The sequence below is a fragment of the Cyclopterus lumpus genome, chromosome 12, assembly GCF_009769545.1.
Source record: "Cyclopterus lumpus isolate fCycLum1 chromosome 12, fCycLum1.pri, whole genome shotgun sequence".
Taxonomy (NCBI): Eukaryota; Metazoa; Chordata; class Actinopteri; order Perciformes; family Cyclopteridae; genus Cyclopterus; species Cyclopterus lumpus.
The window spans coordinates 20,104,991-20,125,023 of NC_046977.1; the positions used below are offsets into that span (position 1 = coordinate 20,104,991).

The window sequence follows — 20,033 nt, forward strand, 5'->3', positions numbered from 1 at the left end:
CCAGAGGAGTCGCCCCCTGGTGGTCAGGAGAGAGAATGCAGCTTTACACATGAAGCATAGACTTCTATACAACCAGAGGAGTCGCCCCCTGCTGGTCAGTAGAGAGAATGCAGCTTTAACACATGAAGCATAGACTTCTATACAACCAGATGAGTCACCCCCTGGTGGTCAGTAGAGAGAATGCAACTTTAACACATGAAGCATAGACTTCTATACAACCAGAGGAGTCGCCCCCTAATAGTCAGTAGAGAGAATGGAGCTTTACACATGAAGCATAGACTTCTATACAACCAGAGGAGTCGCCCCCTGGTGGTCAGGAGAGAGAATGCAGCTTTACACATGAACCATAGACTTCTATACAACCAGAGGAGAAACCCCCTGGTGGTCAGTAGAGATAATTCAGCTTTAAGACATGAAGCATAGACTTCTATACAACCAGAGGAGTCGCCCCCTGGTGGTCAGTAGAGAGAATGCAGCTTTAAGACACTTACACATCAGCTTCACTCTGGAGTTAATTAGAGTTGTTAAATTGTGTGAATTTTTCATGACCGAAAACACCGAACTACAGCAGGCAAACAAGAATCCTACTAAATACAATAAACCGTGCAATATGAATAAAAGCCTGTCTTTGATATCATATCAAATAAAGTTCCGGCTCTCTTTGTGGTTGAACGTAAAGAAAAGCCCGTCCACTACTTCATCATTTACAAGTATTGTTTTTTTTCTTCTTGTGGGTGGTCCCTGGTGTGTTGTCCTTCAGTGGTGCTGTAATTGCTCCTCTCTTTGTGATAAGCAAAGCATGTCACCTCAACATTTCCACAGCAGCTCCTCTGACATGTCATTGCAGGATAAACCCAGGTGTAATTAATAACATTAATTAAAGCCCTGTTCCAATTAGGTTGGCCTGATATTGTGTGCGCTGGCTCACTGGAAGGACTGTTACACACTGAAGGTGAAGGTAACATACAGCCCGCGATTCATTTGTATCAATTACAGCTGTTCATTTTGTTCACGTAAACTGTGACGAATGATGCACTTCGACAACCTCTTTGTCTCCGTGACTAATCCATCGCAAAGTCGCAAGTCGATGAGCCCGAGTCCAGATTCCCGATTTGCGATCTAAACGCGTTCCAGTGCAAATCGTAGACGCCCAGCAGCTATCTGATGTTTGTTAACCAGAGAGAGAAATATTTCAATTCAAATCCTGTGATTCTTGTTTGGAAAAGTTTCTGGCAAACTAAGCCAAGATGGAGCCAGCCGGAATGTGACTTGAACGTCCATTGCACTTTCCCGTGTCCGAGGTGGTTTGGGGTTTTTGTTCTAATCGCATATTAAGACGAGACCATGATGAGACGGCGCCGACGTCATGAAACACTAAAACTAACAAGAAATGCTCAGTATTGTTGACAAAAAGAATAGGAGGCTAAACTAGTTTAAAAAATGTCACCAAAATCTCTCTTTTTATATTTTCGCCAACCTCCTTGTCTCCGCCCTCGGCCGTGTGGACTGTGCTACTTAAGTATGCACGTCACAAAATAAGTCAGCGTTGACACACAGGGCACCAGATCCGTCAACCCTGTCGCTTCATATTACGTCACCTGACCTCCCCAAAGGCGGCCGTGCACGTCCTGCCTCGTGGCTACGTGGGTTGGATAAACATTCAATAAGTACGAACCATGAATAATAACGGCTTAATACAGTGTGCTTTCATTGTGAGATTATGACTTTGCTATCTCGTGGAACCCATCAGTTTCCCCCCCTCATTGCTCTCCAAACCCCTCCCCCTCTTGATTTACAGATTGATTACCGTTCGGATTTGTTTCGCGCTCGCTCGGCGGTTCTGTTACAAATGAATGTAAAGCGAGAGAAAGATCAGCGGCTCTCGGCGGGAGCAGTTCCATTCCCGTTTGATAGGAAATGTGTTCCCAGAGTACAAAGACAAAGGCTTCTCACTGATGAGGAGGAATAGAGCTCTCTCAGCAGCACAGCAATAAATGAACAAACACAAACAGAAGACGCTGCATGAAATAAATAAATAAAGCAACAGACTCATTTCCAGGCTGATGATTGCCTGAGGATGTCACATGATGAAGCAGTCTGCCGCATGTGGGGGTGCAGAGGAAGGGTTCTGTTCCATTTGTCACGTTCCACTCCCCTGCACTGCACAGACGTGTACTTGATTACTACGTTCATCAGGCTGCTGCAGTTACTGTATGGCAAATAAGTAAGAGTGTCTCGACCAGTCATACGCCAACTAAATACTCATCCAATAAAATATTCTGCATAACGAGTCGTTTTAATTTTGATACTTTAATTACATTATTAATACATCTTTGAATGGATGACTTTTTGTCATTTTACATGGTATTACTATTTCTATTTTCTGTGCGTAAACTGACTGAATACTTATCTGCATCCGTATTGTCGGAGGCAATGGCAGCAAGTGTTGTTGGGTTTTGCCTTTTTTTACACAACATATTGTACAAAATATGCATCTCATATATGGAAAGCCTGCATTCAGTAAAAACAGACTTGTTTAATTGGCAGGATGTAGATGTTTTGGACCTTGACCCAGACTCAACAACAGAATATTTTGGCTTCTGTTGCTTCGATTTGGGCTCTTCAAATATGTCTCTTGTGAGTTCTGCAACTTCATGGAAGTGCAATATTAAATAATGTATTAAATCATCCCGTTTAAGCTAAGCACCTAGAGGGCCATTAACTCATCTAGCTCAAATTATATAACATTTCTGAACAGGGATTCTTTTTTTTGAAGAAACACACATCACATATATTTATGTCTTTGAGTGGTGTGCTTGAGCGTCCGGTCTGTCACTCTGGGACGACTGAGCGATTCACAACCCGCTAACTGTTTCAGACACCATGTTCACAGAGACACACGGTGTGTGTGTGTGTGTGTGTGTGTGTGTGTGTGTGTGTGTGTGCGCGCGCGCGCGCGTGTGTGTGTGTGTAGTGAGCCTCTGTGGGTGCACTTAATGACAGATAATTGGTGGTTAAGAGCAGATATAAAGAGGCGGCTAACGAGTTTCTATTCACACAAAAAGAGTTTAACTGAGTGTTTGTGTGTGAGTGTGTGTGTGCGTGTGTGTGTGTGTGTGTCTAAAGCTGTAACTGTGTGTGAATGTCCTTCACTGGTTATCACTCACACACACAAAAACACGGACAGACACACAAACACACGCACACACAGCAGATGTTCATTGAAATGAACGATTGAGCTGATTTCCATTTGAATGCGGAGTGGAAGTCATTATGGTGCAGAGAGGCGGCATCACTGATACTGTGTGTGTGTCTGTGTGTGTGTGTGTGTGTGTGTGTGTCTGAGAGAAAGAGAGAGAGATCCCAGCAGCACATTATTCCCTTATTGTTTTACATTGTCTTTGTTTTATCAGATTTCATTAACTTTATTTTTCATTATAATAAATGATGATCGTCCAGGTGAGAGTCAGACTTGTTGTGTCTGGCGGAGGTCAGTTGGTTGTTCATACGTCTTTATTACCATATGAATGAGGCTGCTCTTAGCTGTTTCCAGCAGGAAGTAGAATGGCATTAGCGGCATCCTGCCTGTTGCTGTTTCGCATTACTAAAAAGCGAACTTTTGTTAACACGTCTCCTCAGATGGCCAGGTAATCAGTGTTTAACTCGCGGCTCTGCGGGAAGAAAAAAAAACATCCAAACAAACAGTGGATGCTGAGGGAATTCCCATGAACACAACAAAGGCTGCTGGGTAATCGGTAGCAGAGCGGTCTTCCATAGCAACGAGGGAGATAGTCGAAGAAGAAGAAACACAGCTTTTTCTCTTCTCTGTACTCTAACTAGCGAGGAAACCGTTCAGACATTACAGGTCATGTCCTAGTATCCAATGTGCGGCAACAGAGCAGATAGTCTAAAGATGGATTAGAGATAATATGTGATATGAGAATAGATTATCACCTTGTGTGTGTGACTGAATACGGCCACAGGTAAACAGTAGTCACCCTTCAGAATAAAAACAATTCTGAAATGTTAATTCTATAATCTCTTCATATGGTAGAAGGGCATGTTGTCGTGTAGCGATTCCAACAGGTCTCGTGTTCCACCAAATAGAAAAAACATAAACTATGGGTGCTCGGATCAGGATTTCTGATATATGTTCCGGATATTACATCGTACCGCATCGCATCTTAACGCATCGTATATTATCTTATCGTATCGTATCATATCGTATCTTGTTCCATTGTATCGTATTGCATATTATCGTCTCGCATCACATTGTATTGCATCACAATGTATCGCATCGTATCGTGTTGTATCGTGTCGTGTCGTATCGTGTCGTATCGTATCGTGTCGTATCGTGTCGTGTCGTATCGTGTCGTGTCGTATCGTGTCGTGTCGTATCGTGTCGTATCGTATCGTGTCGTATCGTGTCGTATCGTATCGTGTCGTATCGTGTCGTGTCGTATCGTGTCGTGTCGTATCGTGTCGTATCGTATCGTGTCGTATCGTGTCGTGTCGTATCGTGTTGTGTCGTATCGTGTCGTATCGTGTTGTGTCGTATCGTGTCGTGTCGTATCGTGTTGTGTCGTATCGTGTCGTATCGTGTTGTGTCGTATCGTGTCGTATCGTGTTGTATCGTGTCGTGTCGTATCGTGTCGTATCGTATCGTGTCGTATCGTGTCGTGTCGTATCGTGTCGTGTCGTATCGTGTTGTGTCGTATCGTGTCGTATCGTATCGTGTCGCATCGTATCGCATCGTATTGTGTCGTATCGTGTCGTATCGTGTCGTATCGTGTCGTATCGTGTCGTATCGTGTCGTATCGTGTCGTATCGTGTCGTATCGTGTCGTATCATGTCGTGTCGTGTCGTATCGTGTCGTATCGTGTCGTGTCGCATCGTATCGCATCGTATTGTGTCGTATCGTGTCGTATTGTGTCGTATCGTGTCGTATCGTGTCGTATCGTGTCGTATCGTGTCGTGTCGTGTCGTATCGTGTCGTATCGTGTCGTGTCGTATCGTGTTGTGTCGTATCGTGTCGTATCGTATCGTGTCGCATCGTATCGCATCGTATCGTGTCGTATCGTGTCGTATCGTGTCGCATCGTATCGTGTCGCAGCGTATTGTGTCGTATTGTATCTTGTCATATCGTGTCGCATCGTATCGCATCATATCATGTCGTATCGTGTTGTATCGTGTCGCATCGTGTCGTATCGCATCGTATAGTGTCGCATCGTATCGTGTCGCAGCGTATCGTGTCGTATCGTGTCGTATCGTGTCGCATCGTATCGTGTCGCAGCGTATCGTGTCGTATTGTATCTTGTCATATCGTGTCGCATCGTATCGCATCATATCATGTCGTATCGTGTTGTATCGTGTCGCATCGTGTCGTATCGTGTCGTATCGTGTCGCATCGTATCGCATCGTATCGTGTCGTATCGTATCGCGTCGTATCGTGTCGTATCGTGTCGCATCGTATCGTGTCGCAGCGTATTGTGTCGTATCGTGTCGTATCGTATCGTGTCATATCGTGTCGCATCGTATCGCATCGTATCGTGTCGCATCGTATCGTGTCGCATCGTATCGTGTCGCATCGTATTGCATCGTATCGTGTCGTATCGTGTCGTATCGTGTCGTATCGCATCGTATCGCATCGTGTCGCATCGTGTCGTATCGTGTCGTATCGTGTCGTATCGTGTCGTGTCGTATCGTGTCGCATCGTGTCGCATCGCATCGTGTCGCAGCGTATCGTGTCGCAGCGTATCGTGTCGCAGCGTATCGTGTCGCAGCGTATCGTGTCGCAGCGTATCGTGTCGCAGCGTATCGTGTCGCATCGTGTCGTATCGCATCGTATAGTGTCGCATCGTATCGTGTCGCAGCGTATCGTGTCGTATCGTGTCGTATCGTGTCGCATCGTATCGCATCGTGTCGTATCGTATCGCGTCGTATCGCGTCGTATCGCGTCGTATCGTGTCGTATCGTGTCGCATCGTATCGTGTCGCAGCGTATTGTGTCGTATCGTGTCGTATCGTATCGTGTCATATCGTGTCGCATCGTATCGCATCGTATCGTGTCGCATCGTATCGTGTCGCATCGTATTGCATCGTATCGTGTCGTATCGTGTCGTATCGTGTCGTATCGCATCGTATCGCATCGTGTCGCATCGTGTCGTATCGTGTCGTATCGTGTCGTATCGTGTCGTGTCGTATCGTGTCGCATCGTGTCGCATCGTGTCGCATCGCATCGTGTCGCAGCGTATCGTGTCGCAGCGTATCGTGTCGCAGCGTATCGTGTCGCAGCGTATCGTGTCGCAGCGTATCGTGTCGCAGCGTATCGTGTCGTATCGCATCGTATCGTGTCGTATCGTGTCGTGTCGCATCGCATCGTGTTGCATCGTGTCGCATCGTATCGTGTCGCATCGTATCGTGTCGCATCGTATCGTTTCGTATCGTGTCGCATCGTATCGTGTCGCATCGTATCGTGTCGCATCGTATCGTGTCGCATCGTATCGTGTCGCATCGTATCGTGTCGCATCGCATCGTGTCGCATCGCATCGTGTCGTATCGTGTCGCATCATATCGTGTTGCATCGTGTCGTGTCGTATCGTATTGTGTCGTATTGTGTCGTATTGTGTCGTATCGTGTCGTATCGTGTCGCATTGTATCGTGTCGCATCGGATCGTGTCGTATCGTATTGCATCGTATCGTGTCGCATCGTATCAAATTGTGTCGTATTGTGTCGTATTGTGTCGTATCGTGTCGTATCGTGTCGCATCGTATCGTATCACATCGTATCTTGTTCCATTGTATCGTATTGCATATTATCGTCTCGCAACACATTGTATCGCATTGCATCGTGTCGTATCGCATCGTATCGTATCGTGTCGTATCGTGTCGCATCGTATCGCATCGTATCGTGTCGCATCGTATCGTGTCGCATCGTATCGTGTCGCATCGTATCGTGTCGCATCGTATCGTGTCGCATCGTATCGTGTCGTATCGCATCGTATCGCATTGTGTCGTATCGCATTGTATCGTGTCGCATCGTATCACATTGTATCTTGTTCCATTGTATCGTATTGCATATTATCGTCTCGCAACACATTGTATCGCATCGTATCGCATCGTATCGTGTCGTATCGTGTCGCATCGCATCGTATCGTGTCGCATCGTATCGTGTCGCATTGTGTCGCATCGTATCGTGTCGCATTGTATCGCGTCGTATCGTGTCGCATCGTATCGTGTCGCATCGTATCGTGTAGCATCGTATCGCATCGTATCGCATCGTATCGCATCGTATCGCATCGTATCGCATCGTATCGCATCGTATCGCATCGTATCGCATCGTATCGCATCGTATCGTGTAGCATCGTATCGCATCGTATCGCATCGTATCGCATCGTATCGCATCGTATCGCATCGTATCGCATCGTATCGTGTCGCATCGTATCGCATCGTGTCGTATCGCATCGTATCGCGTCATATCGCATTGTATCACATCATATCGCATCATATCACATCATATCGCATTGTATCGCATCATATCGCATCATATCACATCATATCGCATCGTATCGCATCATATCGCATCGCATCGTATCACATCGTATCTTGTTCCATTGTATCGTATTGCATATTATCGTCTTGCATCACATTGTATCGCATCGCATCGTATCGTGTCGTATCGTGTCGCATCGTATCACATCGTATCACATCGCATCGTGTCGCATCGTATTGTGTCGCATCGTATCGCATTGTATCGTGTCGCATTGTATCGTGTCGCATCGTATCGTGTCGCATCGTATCGTGTCGCAGCGTATCGTGTCGCAGCGTATCGTGTCGCATTGTTTCGTGTCGATTCATATCGCATCGTATCGTGTCGCATCGTATTGCATCGTATCGTGTCGCATCGTATCGTGTCGCATCGTATCGTGTCGCATCGTATCGTGTCGTATCGTATTGCATCGTATCGTGTCGCATCGTATCGTATCGTATTGTGTCGTATTGTGTCGTATCGTGTCGTATCGTGTCGCATCGTATCGTATCACATCGTATCTTGTTCCATTGTATCGTATTGCATATTATCGTCTCGCAACACATTGTATCGCATCGCATCGTGTCGTATCGCATCGCATCTTGTTCCGTTGTATCGTATTGCATATTATCGTCTCGCAACACATTGTATCGCATCGCATCGTGTCGTATCGCATCGCATCGTATCGTATCGTGTCGTATCGTGTCGCATCGTATCGCATCGTATCGCATCGTATCGTGTCGCATCGTATCGTGTCGCATCGTATCGTGTCGCATCGTATTGTGTCGTATAGCATCGTATCGCATCGTGTCGTATCGCATTGTATCGTGTCGCATCGTATCGTATCGTATCACATTGTATCTTGTTCCATTGTATCGTATTGCATATTATCGTCTCGCAACACATTGTATCGCATCGCATCGTGTCGTATCGCATCGTATCGTATTGTGTCGTATCGCATCGTATCGTATCGTGTCGTATCGCATCGTATCGTATCGTGTCGTATCGCATCGTATCGTGTCGCATCGTATCGTGTCGCATTGTGTCGCATCGTATCGTGTCGTATCGTATCGCATCGCATCGTATCGTGTCGCATCGTATCGTGTCGCATTGTGTCGCATCGTATCGTGTCGTATCGTGTCGCATCGTATCGTGTCGCATCGTATCGCATCGTATCGTGTCGCATCGTATCGTGTCGCATCGTATCGTGTCGCATCGTATCGTGTTGCATCGTATCGTGTCGTATCGCATCGTATCGCATCGTATCGTGTAGCATCGTATCGCATCGTATCGCATCGTATCGCATCGTATCGCATCGTATCGTGTCGCATCGTATCGCATTGTGTCGTATCGCATCGTATCGCGTCATATCGCATTGTATCACATCATATCGCATCATATCACATCATATCGCATTGTATCGCATCATATCGCATCATATCACATCATATCGCATCATATCGCATCACATCACATCGTATCGCATCATATCGCATCATATCACATCATATCGCATCATATCGCATCATATCGCATCATATCGCATCATATCGCATCATATCGCATCATATCGCATCGCATCGTATCACATCGTATCTTGTTCCATTGTATCGTATTGCATATTATCGTCTTGCATCACATTGTATCGCATCGCATCGTATCGTGTCGTATCGTGTCGCATCGTATCACATCGCATCGTGTCGCATCGTATCGTGTCGTATCGTGTTGCATCGTATCGTGTCGCATCGTATCGTGTCGCATCGTATCGCATTGTATCGTGTCGCATTGTATCGTGTCGCATCGTATCGTGTCGCATCGTATCGTGTCGCATCGTATCGTGTCGCATCGTATCGTGTCGCATCGTATCGCAGCGTATCGTGTCGCATTGTTTCGTGTCGATTCATATCGCATCGTATCGTGTCGCATCGTATCGTGTCGTATCGCATCGTATCGCGTCGTATCGCATCATATCGCATCATATCGCATCATATCGCATCGTATCGCATCGTATCGTATCATATCGTATCATATCGTATCTTGTTCCATTGTATCGTATTGCATATTATCGTCTCGCATCACATTGTATCGCATCGCATCGTGTCGTCTCGCATCACATTGTATCGCATCGCATCGTGTCGTATTGCATTGCATCGCATTGCATTGCATCGCATCGTGTCACATTGCGTCACCTTGCGGCGCATCGTGTCTTGTTCCATTGTATCGTATCTTATATTATCGTCTTGCATCACATTGTATCGCATCACATTGTATCGCATCACATTGTATCGCATCATATCGTATTGTATCGTGTCGCATCGCGTCGCATCGCATCGTATCGTGTCGCATCGTATCGTGTCGCATCGTGTCGCATCGTATCGTGTCGCATCGTGTCGCATCGCATCGTGTCGCATCGCATCGTGTCGCATCGCATCGTGTCGTGTCGCATTGGCGTTGTTAAGTTTAATTGGTAGTGATGTCCCATAGCCAAAGTTTCACTGAAATATTGAGGCGGACCCTTTTGCATCAATTGCTGGAACAAAAAAAACATTGAATTGCAAACACAGTATACCATGAAATTAGAAAAACACTATAAGCATATCTTATAGAGCTAGAAAAAAACTGAATATGTGGTGTAATAACTTTGCATTTGTGGGGAGTCATTCACTTCAATGCATCCAGGGTTTGTCCCGGAGCAGCAGCTAGAGGGCATGAGAGGAACTGCAGCCGAGCACACTTCTGCAACACCAGGCAGAATCAGACTGGTTCAGCGTACTGCTGTGTCTCTTGTGTTCAGTGTCTCGGACTGATTCCTGGACACGTGTAGCCGCCTGTGTTGGTTTGTGCGCCGCTGTGTTGCTGTTGCAGCAGCACAGGGTTTAAGGGAAATCGTTAGCTCTTAATTAGAGCATTACTGCAGTGATAAAGTTACACCACCAGATAATGATGTATCGATGGGGGACACATACACAACTCCCCATCTCTTCTAACTTTCTACCTTTCCTCTCTTCTGTTCATTCCTTTGTTCATTCACCTCTTACCTTATTCTCACACCCGTTCGTTTATGTCTTTCTCGCTCTCTTTCGCATATTTCCCTCCTTTCTTTCATCTTTTTTTTTTGTTTCCTTCTTCCTTTTTACTATTATTTCCCGTTAACTTCTCTTCTCAAGTCCTTGCTTTGTATTTTCAAATATACACGCATATGGGGAAATATTCTGGAGTCCCCTGTACTATATTTTATGTGTTGATATTTAACAGGGCTCAGGAAGCTGTGACATCATAAACATGTATGTTCATTGACAGTTACAGGATGTTCCTGGGTGTTTTTTTGCTGACGGGGAGAAGATGTTTGTTGTGTTGACGCTGACAGCGTCGCCACTGCGCTCGCTGCCTCGCAGCCTTCAGGCTTCGTCCTCGTCCCCGTCGAGGCTTTAAAATGGCTTCTGCCTCACGTCTCCGATCGTCTCAGCCCCGAGCAGCTGTCCACATTGTCGAAGACAACATTCATTGACAGCTGGAACATGGCAGGAACTTCGCCCGCCTCGCCCTCCTTCCTTCCTGTTGACAACGCAGTGAGCCTGTAGACGGTTTACCAGCAGTCACTTCAGATCATAGACAGGAGACGGCTTTTAAGGAAGTTTTGAGAGTATTTTTTCCCTCAAGGCTTGTAGCAGCCAATTGAAATTGGTTACCACCACCCACTCCATTGTTTATCAGCAGCATTGTTTCGGGAGCATGAACAGCGTGGTTTGTTGTGAACAACGGTTTGTTGCGGTGCTGTCTGTACGAACACTAGACGGACAGCAAACCATTTGTTAGTTTGTATTCGTAGCGTTCCGGCGTTTATATGGTTGTGACAAGAGAGAGAGACATTCCTACCCGAACCCCCATTTGCTCATTTTAATGGAGAATCATTCACAAACTAAATATATTTAGCGTTCTGCCCGTTTCTATAACAGATTCTGTGTTCATGTGTAGAATGCCAAAGCAACTCAGCTATCTCAGCCCTGCTTTTAAGTCGCTAATCAGACTGTAAACAATGGAACTGTTGGCCTAGGTTATCTGCTGGCTACACCAAAACCCTTGACCCCCCCCCCCCCCCCCCCCCCCCCCCTTCCCATCCCCCCCCTCATGCGTGTTGTTTCTGCAGTGCCTCCTCAGTTCCTGAACTACCCGACCAACACGTACGCCTACGAGTCCACGGACATCGAGCTGGAGTGTGCTGTGACGGGAAACCCGCCGCCAACCGTCCACTGGATGAAGAACGGAGAGGAAGTCATCCCCAGCGACTACTTCCAGATAGTGGTGAGTCACAGCAAACCCAGAAACTATACCGATAATATCTAGATTTACTTTGAACACAATAGCAGATTTTTGTTTTATTTTGTCAGAGCATTAAGTTTATTGATTGATGTTGGGATGGGATGAGAATTTCTACAAATATGAAACAAATTGTATATTGCCAAAATGAACAGTGATCCAAGGAAGACGTGATCAGAATGAAAAACTAAGTATAAACAGTGTCTTTGTTCGAAGGAGAAAGTAAGAGCAGCAGAGTGGTCAGTATAAGACTCCTAATCTGACATTATGACAAAATACAGCAATCTGGATATCACTTCTAATCCGATTTCCCATAATCTGCTATAAAGAGATAACACACACACACACATGGTTTTGGGGACATTATATTTATTTTCATGGTGAATCACCCTAACCCTTACCGTAACCCCTACCAGCCTAATTCTAACCCTTTACCTTAACCAAGTCTTCACTCTAAAATGTAAAGATGTACATTATGGGGACGTAAAACTGTTCTCATTTTTTCAGGGTCCCCACACTATGACTGTGATCACACTTCTGTCCCACAAGACAGATGAATCCATCAACACACCCACATATCCCCTTACTGTCTTCCACTTTCTTTGTGATGGTTTTATCAAATGTGTCTAACTATTCAATTCAATTCAGTTACAATCTGTACACATACAACATCCCTGTCCCAGGACCTCACATCGGATCAGGAACATTTTTCAAATAATAGAAAAAACCCTTTCACGGGAAAAAAAGGGAAGAAACCTTCGGGAGAGGGGGTGGGGGGTGATGGAGCGCATCAGCAGGGCCAAGGAAGGAGGCCGGCTCACCAGGCATCAGACACCTCCAGGTCCAATGGACCCTATGAGACGTGAAGTCACAAAGACTCCGGGGAGGAAGCAGAGTTAATAAGGTGCAATAGAGAGATGTAAATTCATCCATAAGGAGAGAGAGAAGAGGAGATAGGTGCTCAGTGTATCCTAAAACATCCCCCAGCAGCCTATAAGCCTATAGCAGCATATCAAGGGGTTCGACCAGGGAAAATGATAATAAGGAGTTGCAGTAATCTAGTCTGGAAGTAACAAACGTGTGAACCAGCTTTTCTGCATCTTTTTGAGACAAGATGTGCCTGATTTTTGAAATGTTACGTAGATGAAAAAATGCAATCCTTGAGATTTGCTTCACGTGGAGTTAAAGGACAAGTCTCGGTCAAAGATAACGCCGAGATTCTTTACAGTGGTGATGGATGCCAGGGAAATGCCATCTACAGAAACCACATCACCAGATAATTTATCTCTGAGGTGTTCAGGGCCAGTAAAATAACTTCAGTTTTGTCTGAGTTTAACATCAGGAAGTTGCAGGTCATCCATGTTTTTATGTCTTTAAGACATTCTTGAATTTTAGCGAGCTGGTTGGTCTCCTCTGGTTTGATCGATAGATATAATTGAGTATCATCTGCATAGCAATGAAAGTTTATGCAGTGTTTCCTGATAATGTTATATATATATATATATATATATATATATATATATATATATATATATATATATATATTTTTTTTTTTTTTTTTTAATTAAAAAATTAAATTTTTTTATTTTTATGAAAGCCTTTATTGACATGCTGAATGTCTCTGTTGTTCAGGACGGCAGTAACCTGCAGATTTTGGGTTTGGTGAAGTCGGATGAAGGATTTTATCAGTGTGTGGCTCAAAACTCAGCCGGCAGCTCGCAGGCGATGGCTCAGCTGCTTCTCCGAGAGCCAGGTAGGAACACACACACACACACACACTCACACACACTCACACACTCACACACTCACACTCACACTCACACACACACATACTCACACACTCACACACTCACACACACACTCACACACTCTCACACACACACACACACTCACACACACACTCACATTCACACACACACTCACGCACACACACACACTCACACTCTCACACACACACGCACACACACTCACACACTCACATACACACACACACTCACACACTCACGCTCACACACTCACACACACACTCACACACACACGCTCACATACACACACACACTCACACACTCACACACTCACACACACACACACACACACACTCACACTCTCACACTCCACACACACATACACAGCTGATCCATGTGGTGTCCGTCTCACATCTCATTTAGAAACAAAACAACCTGCTATCATCACCTGTTGTCTTCATTCCTGTCGTGACATCATTTCCTTTTCGGACTCGCTGTGTTTCCTGGGACATCACAATCATTTGAACTCTCTGTGGTCACTTTGATTCTCCAGTCGTGTTGCAGTCGTGAGTTTTGTAAACATGTGAAGTTCAGAATATGTTCAGAGTATGTGAGCGTCCTGCTGGATTCTGCGTGACTGTGTGGCAGTGTGGTGAACTTCCTGTTTCGTGCTGTAAGTTCTGATAGAACATTGATCTGACAGCAGGTAGTTACAATATGTTCCTCTTGTATTGTAATGATTGGGTTGCAATTTACAGAGCAATCAGACCGTAATGAGATCAATTTGGCTTGTTATTTTGAAACTGACAAATGTCCTCTCACGATAAATACCGGAAAGAACAAAAACAAATCTAAAGGCACAAATTCCTAATTTTGTTGCACCAATTATTTAAATAGCAAAAAAATGAAATATTGAAAAATTAGCATTAATTAGCATTGTTTTCGCAGAATTGGGATCTGTTTAATCATGATCAATGTATATCATGATTATAATTCATAATGATCCACGATTTGAAAAATTTGAGCGTAAAGATCAATAAAAAAAGAGGAAGCTCATCAGTGAGGCCCAGCAAAGCAAGAAAAACTAAGGTAAGAAAAATAAAATAACAAATATTAATAACAATTTAGTCAATGAAATAATAATATAAATTTTAAAAAAGCAAGATTGTTACAGAATATATACAATACGAGTTTTGCAATGTCATACAAGTTATTGAAACCACATTTATGTGTTATTGAAGTCATAATTATGAGTTAATTAAGTGTTAATTATGAAGTAAGTTTTGTAAGTAATCAGTAGGAGTTATTGAGGTTGTAATTATGTGTTTTTGAAGTCATAATAATGAGTTTATTAAGAGTTGTTTATTAGTGATAATGCTAATACCAGTTGTTGAAGTCGTAATTTGGTGTTATTGAAGTAAAGTGGATTTTCAATTCAGTTTATTTTGTATAGTCCAAAATCACAAATTACACATTTTCTTTACAATCTGTACACATACGACATCCCTGACCTTTGACCTCACATCGGATCAGGAACAACTCCCCAAAAATAAGCTTTCACGGGGAAAAAGTGAAGAAACCTTCAGGAGAGCAACAGAGGAGGATCCCTCTCCCCGGATGGACAGAAGCAATAGATGTCATGTGACCAGATGAACAGAGTTACAGAGTTACAACACATTCAAAGAATATGACAGAAATGTATGAATAATTAGTAGTAGGCATGGACCACAATCCAGACCTCCACGATCCATGAAACAGAAGGAGGTAGAGAGGAAAGGCATCAGCAGGGCCATGGCAGGAGGCCCGGACCAATGAGGCCAGGCCTTTGAGGTAGAAGGCACAGAGTAGGAGGCAGGGCCATTGCGAAGGAGGCCAGGTCTAGGCCAGGAGCAGAATGCAGGAAGCAGGGGCAAGGAGGCAGGACCCAGGACCAGCTTCAGACACAGCCAGGTCCAATGGACCCTATGTGGCGAGAAGGGTTAGCAATGTGCAATGGAGAGATGTAAAGGAGAGTGAGAAGAGGAGATAGGTGCTCAGTGTATCCTAAATATCTCCCAGCAGCCTATAAGCCTATAGCAGCATATCAAGGGGCTGGACCAGGGCAAACCTGAGCAAACCTATAAGCTCTGTTAAAGAGGAAAGTCTTAAGTCTCTCTGGATCAGTTATGGAGGTGATGATCAGGAGTCAACAAAGTGATAATCACAAATTGAAGGCACAATGAGTAGGATTGGTTAGTTGCGGTTCGATTGCTGTTGGTCCCCATCAACGAGTTTCGCCACCTCTTACTGTCAGCATGTTATTTTCATGTGCTTGTCTTTGTCATTTTTGTAACTTCCTATTGGACGCGTGCTAATGATCAGGCGCCAGGTCGCTGCGATCAAGGCCGACGCACAGAACACATCTTGAACATGAGAAAAACACAAAGAAGAAGAGAGCAGGCTCTCACACAAAACCACACACTTCTGGTGATGATTGAGAGCCACTGGGCCTTTTGAATTAGGGAAGTCATAATTACAAGTTCAATGCAACATGCATCAGGAGTCGTGCATATGAGTTATGCATTCTTAATTACTAAAGTCCCAATCAAAGTAGATAAGGACAGTGACAGTGTCTGAGCAGCTTTAAGTGACAAAGACCCAGTCGGCCTCGTGTCATTGTTCCGCCACATTTGAATGACATCACAAAATGTACTTGAGCTCTCCCACCATGACATGATTCACCGAGGAGGATGTGCTCTGTTCTGATGTTTCAGTCGAGGGAACAGCCGGAGTCTGGATGTATTTGTTTGTTGTGTTGTTGTTTGGTTTAGGGTTCAAATTCAGTTAGTCATGTGGTCTGCCATCAGTTACCACCATCTGACACACACATACACACATCCACACACACACACACACACACACACACACACATATGAAGATGTGCTCAACTAGTCTGCGAAACATCTGAGTCAGCGAGATAGAATCACTGCTTCTAAATGGACCAGCAGCCATGTGTGTGTGCGTGTGTTTTTGTGTGTGTGTGTGTGTGTGTGTGTGTGTGTGTGTGTGTGTGAGGATGAAAAAAGGGCAAGAGACATTGATTGCAGTCATAGTCACACTGTATATTTTTACGGTTGTGTTCCTGGAGGACCCTGTTTATGTGAAACCCCGGTAACCCACATTCAGTGATATCCACAGCCAATCATATCGTTGCCTGATGCTGCTGTTTCCTGTGGGTGCAAAATCCCCACTTCCTTCTCCTGTTTGACATTAAGAGCCTCCCAGAAGAGGTGGCGGAATCTCTTCAGCCGGTGAAGACCGTATTTCTGATCAAAAGAGAAACTCAACAGAGAGAATACCTGATATGCTATTTATCTACCTGGGTGACAGTCAGGCGTCTCAGCGAAGTGACAAGCTAACCCACTGCGGTACTGACTGAATAAAACAAGTAACTTACCAGCCACCTAACTCACTAACCAGCCAACTAATGCCCTCAGTAGCTAAATAACTAGCTAGCTGACAGCTAATCAACTACCAATGTAACAACATGGAAGATTATCGACTTAACCGGCAGACGTACTCGTTAGCTAATTAAGTGTGTGATTAACTTACTGACAAACTAACCAACTAACTAACTAATTATGTCCTTGTTAGCACCAATAGATAGTTAGCCAGCTGACTTGTCACTTGATCATTTCCATCAAACCTGGAGTTTTTCTTTCTCTTTCTCTCTCTCTCTCTCCCTCTCCCTCTCTCTCCCCCTCCCTTTAATCACTGTTCAGTGTGTTGCCTCTCCCCTGAGCCGGTGGCACAGATGGCAACTCACACGCAGAGACATTAAGAGGGTCAGATGGTTGGTGTTATCGCTTGGTTACTATCGCCACGGGAACCGAGCATCCCAGCAGGCTCGCAGCGGCCAATCAGACATTCCCACGAGAATTCGCGGCGGGAGTGTGTGCGCGTGGGTGTGATTGTCAGCATACCACCTTGTTACCCTTGACAATGCCAGGCCTCTTGATACTTGGAGTGACTCTTCACACACACACGCACACACACGCACACACATGCACACACACACACAAACACGCACACACACACACACACACACACATGCACACACGCACACACACACACACACGCACACACACACACACACGCACACACACATGCACACACACACACACACACACACACACACATGCACACACACACACACACACACGCACACACACACACACACACACACAGTGTAGATCGGTTTCATTAAGGCAGAACACATGCAGTTGGTGAAGCTCACATACAGGTCTTTACATCTCAAATAGATGTAAATGGCTGTAGACAGGACAGATACATCACTGCTGATAGCAAAAAAGCGGTAGCATTTCCAAGCACCAGATTCCCCTTTAGAGACCTCTCACTTTATAATAACTCCATGCTATTGAGTTAAGTATGAGTAAACAATTCATTCATCATTTATAATGCATTGTTCCAACATTAATGCTGCGTTCACACCAAAAGCGTTGCAAATCTTACACGTGGGCAGATTCCAAGCAAAGTCAATGCACAGACGCAAAGTGAAAAATGTGCCTCATTAGCTCGATGTTAAAGTTCTGTTGCATCCATAATTTGATATCAGTGAGACAGGTGGTGAGAGTGGAGTGGGGGACAGAGGTGATGGTCTTGGAGGAGTAGAGTTGGGTGTTGTCAGCGTAGCAGTGGAAGTTGAGACCATGACAACGGATGATTTGTCCAAGGGGAAGGATGTAAATGATGAAGAGGAGGGGACCAGGCACAGGACCTTGGGGGACACCGTGGGTGACTGGGGAGGTTGAGGATGTACAGTTGTTTATGGCAATGAATTGATGTCGCTCAGAGAGATATGAGGTGAACCAGGAAAGGGCAGTGCCAGTTATGCCAAGGGAGAACTGGAGACGTGAAAGGAGGATGGAGTGGTTGTCAAAGGCGGCACTGAGGTCAAGGAGGATGAGGATGGTGAGGAAGCCAGAATCAGCAGCGAGAAGTGTGTCATTTATGGTTTTCAGTAGGGCGGTTTCTGTGTTTTGAACGGAAGCCGGATTGGAAGGGTTTGTAGAGATTATGGAGATTGAGGTGGGACTTGAGTTGTGATGCAAGGATTTTGGACAGGAAGGGGAGATTGGAGATGGGCCGGTAGTTGTTGGGGATGTCAGGGTCAAGACCAGGTTTTTTCAGCAAGGGGGTGACAGCAGCGAGCTTGAGTGTGTGTGTGGGGAGGGGGGGGGGGGGGGTATGAGACCAGAGGACAGTGTGGAGTTGATGATGTTTGTGAGGGGAGAGAGAGGGGAGAGTGAGGGGAGAAAGGCCTTGACTAAGGGTAGGAGGTCAAGGGAGGTCTTCACGAGTAGTGAAAGGAGCGAGCGGTGTTGAGGGCATCTTTATAGTGTTGTTGGTGCAGTTTGAAGGCATCAAGGTGAGTCCATTTTATTTTATTGGCAAGACGCTCCAGTTAATGGACCTGCACTTTGAGGTGGCAGAGTTTGGATTTTCTGGGGGCGACAACGTAAAGACAGGCGGAGAGTGCATCATTATAGTAATTGACCAGGGCAGTCGAAATAGTGGCAGAGGCAGAAACGGTGGCAGCCAAGGTGGAGGAGAGCGAGGGGAGGTTGATGGACTTGATGTTCCGGAATGGTATGGTGCGACTGCTTAACATGGGGGGTGGGGATGTCTATGTCCAAGGTGATAGCCAGGTGGTCAGAGATGGTGAGGTCGATGCTGGTTAGATTGCTGATGGTAATCCCGTTGGTGCAGACCAGTGTGTGTTCTTTATTATGGGTGGGAAAGTCAACATGTTGGGTGATGTTGAAGTAGGATGTTGAAGTAGGACCAGACAGTTTAAAGACAAGGTGTTAACGTGAGGAGGGAGTCGGGGTCGTTATTGCATTTGCAGTGATGTTTTTGCAAAAGATTGTGGCTATTCCATCGCCACGCCCATGGTGGCATGGCTTGTCCATGTATGAATATCCAGGTGGTGTGGTTTGGTTTACTGAAAAGTAGTCCTGTTGGTTTTGCCATGTTTCGGTTAAACAAGAAAGTCCAGATTAGTGTCAGTTATGAATTTGTGAGTGAGAGTCTCTTATTGTTTAGGGATCGGTGTTAAACAAAGCAATTTTGAGATGTGGATGAATTTGGACAGGCTAGGGTGCTTTGGTAAAGGGGCGGAAGCAGGCAACTCGCTTCTGTCAATTTTTGTTGTGTTGACGGCGATGCGCTTGGCGGACCAGACGGAGGGGATGGAAAGAGTGGAGCGATCAGGCCAGGAGTAAACTAACTTTCTGTGGGAGGCTCTGTGAGTGTAACGGGGCCGTCGGAGGAGTCCAAGAGTTTTGATGACTGAGATCAACAGAGGAGCAGAGAAGTTGTTGAGTTTGAGGAGTTGCGAGGTGGAGTATTGCAGAACCATTCCAGCCAGAGAGGATGTAATGA

General features: G+C 45.3%; 1 protein-coding gene across 1 annotated transcript in view; it reads left to right on the forward strand.

The window, feature by feature from the left end:
• dcc (DCC netrin 1 receptor) overlaps nucleotides 1-20,033 on the forward strand; it is a 316,481-nt gene that overhangs the window by 106,537 nt on the left and 189,911 nt on the right. Inside the window, exons 6-7 of the mRNA XM_034546888.1 lie at nucleotides 11,675-11,829; nucleotides 13,477-13,597. Of these exons, the coding sequence (XP_034402779.1) occupies nucleotides 11,675-11,829; nucleotides 13,477-13,597 (276 nt within the window). The remainder of the gene's footprint in view (nucleotides 1-11,674; nucleotides 11,830-13,476; nucleotides 13,598-20,033) is intronic.